The sequence below is a fragment of the Cyprinodon variegatus genome, unplaced genomic scaffold (assembly GCF_000732505.1).
Source record: "Cyprinodon variegatus isolate N-32 unplaced genomic scaffold, C_variegatus-1.0 Scaffold110, whole genome shotgun sequence".
In the NCBI taxonomy this organism is placed as follows: domain Eukaryota; kingdom Metazoa; phylum Chordata; class Actinopteri; order Cyprinodontiformes; family Cyprinodontidae; genus Cyprinodon; species Cyprinodon variegatus.
In genome coordinates this window covers 339,815-346,033 of record NW_015150563.1, presented here as the reverse complement: position 1 = coordinate 346,033, position 6,219 = coordinate 339,815, and the positions used below count along the sequence as shown (strand labels likewise).

Genomic DNA, 6,219 nt, shown 5'->3' with positions numbered 1-6,219 from the left:
TATAGTGATGGAGGGGTCAGAGGTCAGGGTGGACCCTGCCTTCTATAGTGATGGAGGGGTCAGAGGTCAGGGTGGACCCCGCCTTCTATAGTGATGGAGGGGTCAGAGGTCAGGGTGGACCCCGCCTTCTATAGTGATGGAGGGGTCAGAGGTCATGGAGGACATTAGGACACAGCCTAATGCTAACAGCCATGAGCTGAAGGGGAATACTGTTTGCTTTGTAACAGAGTGGTTCAGATTAGGAGGTGACCTTTAACCCTCCACTGTGGGTATACTTGGAATGAATGGTGATGATGATGGTGATGTTTTCCAGGTGTAATTACGGGTGGGGCGGTCCACTGTGTGACAGATGCCTGCCCTACCCCGGCTGTGTCCACGGTACCTGTTCTGAGCCCTGGCAATGCACCTGTGAGAAGAACTGGGGCGGCCTGCTATGTGATAAAGGTCCGTCTATATTTTCTATCATTCTGATCTATGTAAGCGGCTCGGTTCTTCTGGGCCTTGGACTGACATGTTTCTGAGGCTACAGAGTCATCCCTTCCTTCCTGTTTTCGGTGCAGATCTGAACTACTGCGGGACCAACCGGCCCTGTAAGAACGGAGGAACCTGCATGAACACGGAGCCAGATGAATACCACTGTGCTTGTCCTGATGGCTACTCTGGCAAAAATTGTCAAATTGGTGAGTCTGCCTTAGAACCCTTTACACCACGGAGTCTGTTCTGTTGTTCTATAGATTTTGGGACTTAAACCTGTCTCTGTCTGTCCTCCAGCGGAGCACGCCTGCTTGTCCAACCCCTGTGCCAACAGAGGGACATGTCATGAAGTCCCTTCAGGGTTCGAGTGTCACTGTCCTGTGGGCTGGTCGGGACCAACCTGTGCTGAAGGTGAGGAGCAGAACAGATGGCCGGTAGCTTTCAGGTCAGACCTGGAGGAGATGATTCCACGCTGAAAAATTCTCTCCTCAGCCTTCCTCTATCTACTCTCTCTCACCATGGGCTGTGTACAGACCTGTCCGTTAATATCTAACTGGGACTCTTCCCCTTCCTCACTGAGGGGTGTCATGATGATGTAATACCTGAATAATATTGTGAATTAGAAACAGAAAAACAATGCCGTCTGTTCCAGACACTGATGAATGTGCCTCATCGCCCTGTGCTAATGGAGGAACCTGCATCGACATGGAGAGCAGCTTTGAGTGCCTCTGCCCCCCTCAGTGGACAGGAAAGACCTGCCAGATTGGTATGTTACCCTCCAACATTTCTGCTGTCCAAGAGCTGACCGGGGAATGTGGGGGTGAGGTAGCAGCACCAACACCGGCGGCTGGTTCTGTTCACCAGTCCGCTGGTTCCAGTGGATATCATTTAGTGGGATCAGAGTGAAGGGAGGTGCATGTAAACTACTCTCTGCTGGTCAAGTGGAACTTTGATGGCTCTAGACCAAAGGTTGACCTGTTTGAAGGTAGAGGGTTGGCTTCTTAGCCCGTCCCCAGCAGAGGTGTCATGCAACCCAAACCAGGTGACTGGAGTAATGCTTTATATAGCACGGCCTGACAGCTGCGGGGGGGGGTCCACGTCCAGGAAGAGAGGATGAGGCAACATTAAGCCTCACCCAGGAAACACTGAGAGCGAAACAAACCGCAGCGGCTCTTCTCCAGTGGGCAAAGGGTACCTCTGGGGGGGTGGGGGGTTCAGTGTTTGATTTCAGCAGACCAACAGGTGCTGCTCACCTCCTGGGAGGACTATTCATGCTCTGTGTTGGTTTGAGTGGTTGAAGCGTGAAGTGAGCCCTGCCTGCAGGGAATGGAGCAGAGGCAGGAAATAAAACTCCCCCAACATCAGGCTAGTTCTGCAGCTTTGGTTCTCTTTAAAGGAAGGTGTTCTTTGGTCAACCCCTGAGGAGCGGATCTGGTTTAAGGTCTAATAAAAGAAATCTGAATAGAGACGTTGCTTTAAATTTCTGCATCTCTGAGAGTAAACAGCAGAGGTTGTAAATCTGAGCTGCTTGCTGATGGGTTGGGGTGTCTCTGGTTCACAGAGATTAATGAGTGCAGGGAAGTCTTGCCTCAGTGGTTACTTTTGCAAAAATGTGATTGGTGAATTTGGCTGTGCCTACTTTCCTGGATAGCTGGGCCACTTCTTTCACATCAGTCAGTATGAGTTTTGTTTCCACCTGGCTGCATGGGTCCAGCTCAGACCCAGAACCTTCTCTGCCCTCACATTATGAATATATTAATTATCTCCAACATCTTATCCTCGTTTTAATCTTTGAGAAACTTCCCTCAGCAACTTGCAGTGAAACTGGTTGTTTGGCAGATAGAATTACATTAAATTATTAAGTTACAAAAAACAAGGAGAAGGAAACCAGCAGCTTTGAATGATCTCCAGTAGATCAGAACTAATCCAGCCAGAGGTTTGCTAAGGAGCATGAAACAAATAATCAATCAGAACAGACTTTATGAAGACATGTATAATCTATAAGTCTCACCTCATGGATTAGGGAAAACCACCAATTCTTCAAGTCAACCCACCAGATGAAGGAATGGTTCAAATAAATGATTCGAATTTTTCTGACTGATGGGTGCAAACTCCCAATCTTTAGTCTACTGACTGGTCTAATGTCTGCTGAGCTTCAGGGTCTAAACCAATCCTGAGCTAAAAACACTTCAGTCTGGACCATTTTGCTTCTGTTTTGTCTGCTTCTCTTCTGGTCAGAGATACTCCCTCTCAGATTTTTCATAATTTTTATTGGAAACTGAGGCAGACCTCTGGTCTTATGGTTCAGTCCGCGCCCAGAGGCTGAGGTTGGTTCCAGCCGGTTGGCTGCCAAAGCATCACAGCGGTCACCGCACAGAGAGTCTGAGACGTTGATGTAATGGTGGTCAGAGGGTAGGCAGGAGATCCGAACCGAGCAGATGAATGTAGGCAGGATAATCCAGAGGGTGAAACCAAAGCCAATGTTGGTGACTTAGTCTGACTCCTTAGTCAAAGCCATGAGGTTAGAGATCCGGTGAGGTGCCGAGGGAGAATCCAGAATGGAGGCAAGTCACAATTCCAGGTTCGGTACACAGACAGGCAGAGATCTGACAGGAGTCAGAAGACAGGTCAGACAAGCAGATTAAACGAGGACAGACAGGCTCAGAGGGCCAGAAGCAGAACAGGTCAGGATCAGGTCATCAGAATACAGGAACTCTCTTCTGAAACTGTTCTGTTTCCACAGATATGAGGAGCTGCCATGGACAGTGTGAGAACGGAGGAACTTGTAAGGTGAGGATACTGAATCTGATGACTCACTAATCATCCCAGTTTTAAAGGCAAACAGTGACTTGTTCCGGATGAGCGGGTAGCCATAGGGAACAGGTGTTTGCATCATGTCATTCACACTAATTCCATCCCTGATATTTAGCCTGTACAAAGCGACGGTGGAGATTATAAACCTATTTTTAACAGGGAGAAGTTTTACTGCCTCTTGTCCACCAGCAGAACCTTTGCTCTTGTATCGGTTCTGTACTTGTGCCACAGAACACAGTTGCTTGGTTAGGATCCAGCACGTGTTTCTACCAACTGTGGAACTGAGTCCTTCATTATCAGCAGTGGGTAAGACAGAATGGGGATGTTATGCTAGGTGGCGGGATGTCAATCCCTAAGGAACAGGAGGTACAGCCAAACTGGTGTTGATGTGATCTTTTAATGCAGTGGATCTTTGAAGATGTGTTCGTGTTTATTTAGTGACGTTGATGATAAACAGAGGAGCTGGTGTGGCCAACTTGTTTAACGAAATCGAAGCTACATTCTATATCTTCGGTTTGATATGCTTTGAAAACAAACATCTGCTCATAGACACAATGAAGCTTGCATCAAACAAGCTGATCATTAAATTGATCATCATTCAGTCTGAACCATCAATAGACCAGGGCTATGGTGGGTATGTGGGTTGGACGGGGTAAGTGATGGTGAGGGGCAGGTGGGGCACCATCCTAGCCATTCTCTTTTCTTAACAGCCATAGTTGCCTCTCCCTGCCTAACCCAGAGGGCTGGAGATCTCCTCCTGGGTGTGGGGGCTGTTACCTCGACTTTGGATTATGTAAGAGGAGTTTAAGGATGGGTTCAGTGTCTGTTCTTCTTCATCTATTTGTCTGTATGTCTGAGTGGAAATATGTGACTGGATGCCTGTGAATGTGTCTCTGTCTACCAGACATGTTCACAAGTCATTTTTTGCAAGTACAAGTCAAGTCTCAAGTCTTGAGAACTCGAGTCCAAGTCAAGTCTCAAGTCTTGAGAGCTCAAGTCCAAGTCAAGTCTCAAGTCTATTTGCATGCTTGCTTGTTTCTCCTTGTTTTCATCTCCTTCACTGAGACGGTATAGCTTAAAGGTCACTATTATATCAATGGGATGATCATTATCTTGAACTGGTCAGTGACGTCAGTGCTACATGACTGTTTGACAGCCCCTCTGCGTTTTTTTTTGTTTTTTTTACCTTTGCTGTGTGTGGGTAAGGCGAGCGGCGATCAGTCAAGTTAGTAAAACAAAAAACGCTTAAAAAAATATATTGTTCACAAGTCGGAAATCGCAAGTCTCGTCGAGTCTGAAGTCCTTAAATATGATTTAAGTATATAATTTTCAATTAAGTGCGATTTGAGTATGAGTCACAAACTCGAGTCCCCACCTCTGCTGTCTACTTAATAGGATTGTCCAGTAGTTGAGAGTGGCAACCCCATCTACTGAACCATCCTAAGCTCCCTATGCCAGTGAATGGTACCTTTGTCTACCACCTTTTTCTCCACGTGTGGGGCTGGGTACTTTGGTGGGTTAAAACTATTTCCTGGTGGCTGCTTCTCTTGGCTAGTGGAGTCTCTCGTTGGGCCCCTTTTAGTAGTGGTTCCCTGAGTCCCTGGGCCCTGGAGGTCCATCTGAGGTCCCTGCTGCAGTCCCTTGGTACCTCACCACCATAGCCACAGGGGGCTGGCCCCTCATTGGTAAGGGGCTTTAGCCTACCCATCTCAGAAAGGTACCACCATTCATATGGTGCCCTTCCTGTTTCCCTGTAGTATGGGGTGCCTGAGATGTCTGAGCATATTCTACTTTTAAAGAAGTCGTATAAACCATTTATACACAAGAACACAGCATATTTACCACAGACGTCAACCCGGGGTTTAGTATAGGAGTATGCGCACCTATACTGAACACTTTGCTGCAAATAAAAACATTTATAGGCCTGATAAATAATTTCATAGGTTTTTCTCCTGATGTTTGTGAACATGTATTGACTGGGTGTCTATGTGAGGCTTCCTGTTGTTGTGATTAGTGTCGTTTGTTGTTTTCTAGGTTTTCCTCTATTGTCTGGTTTGGTTTTTTTCTTTTCTTTCTCTCTTTTTCTCACCCCCCCTCCTTTTCATCTCCTTCTTTCATCTCTCTCTGCTTAATTCTCATCCTTCCTCCCTTACTTACCTCCATTTTCATATCCGTTGCATAGGATTTAATTTTTAAAACCATTTCTAATAAAGTTTTATACATAAGTAGACTTGAAAGCGTATTTGCTGGGATATTATCTAGCTCTGGGACATCAACTCTCAGTCCAATATTGGCAAAAAGAATAGGGGAAAAATGGGAAGAAACCTCCAGCAGAACCAGTTTGTCTCAATAGAGCTCAACCAGTCTCAGAGAGAGACAGAGGTAAACAATGAGAGACAGGACCAGGTGGATCACAGTTGATGCCTCCTTCAAGACCAAAGTCATAGCTGAACAGAACCAGGCTAAATTAAGCTACTATTAGGAGAAAAAGCAAGTTGATCGGGAGAATAGAGGTAGAATGAAGCAGAATGACGATAAGGGTTCCCTATGTCCTCCAGCAGTCTAAGCCTATAGCAGCATAAATATAGAGATAGCTCAGGATAACCTGAGCTACTATAACTGTAATTTTCTTTTTTTTTTAAGAAAAGTTTTAAGCCTACCTTTAAAATCAGACAGCGTGTCTGCCTTACAAACTAAAATTGGTAGTTGGTTCCACAGGAGATAACTAAAAGATCTGCCTCCCATTCTACTTTTAGAAATTCTAGGAACCACTAGTACACCCTGCAAATTGAGAGCAAAGTGCTCTGTTAGGAACATAAGGAACAATCATATCTCTGATATAAGCTGGAGCTTGGCCATTTAAGGCTTTGTGTGTGAGAAGGAGGATTTTAAATTCAATTCTGGATTTAAGAGGAGGCCAATGAAGAGAAG

At 45.9% G+C, this 6,219-nt stretch overlaps 1 protein-coding gene across 2 annotated transcripts in view; it reads left to right on the top strand.

Annotated features, from left to right (window-relative positions):
- LOC107084891 (protein jagged-2-like) overlaps nt 1-6,219 on the top strand; it is a 69,870-nt gene that overhangs the window by 42,106 nt on the left and 21,545 nt on the right. For both annotated transcript variants that reach the window (XM_015374950.1, XM_015374949.1), the window contains exons 6-10: nt 314-444; nt 561-680; nt 772-885; nt 1,127-1,240; nt 3,218-3,264. In XM_015374950.1, the coding sequence (XP_015230436.1) occupies nt 314-444; nt 561-680; nt 772-885; nt 1,127-1,240; nt 3,218-3,264 (526 nt within the window). The remainder of the gene's footprint in view (nt 1-313; nt 445-560; nt 681-771; nt 886-1,126; nt 1,241-3,217; nt 3,265-6,219) is intronic.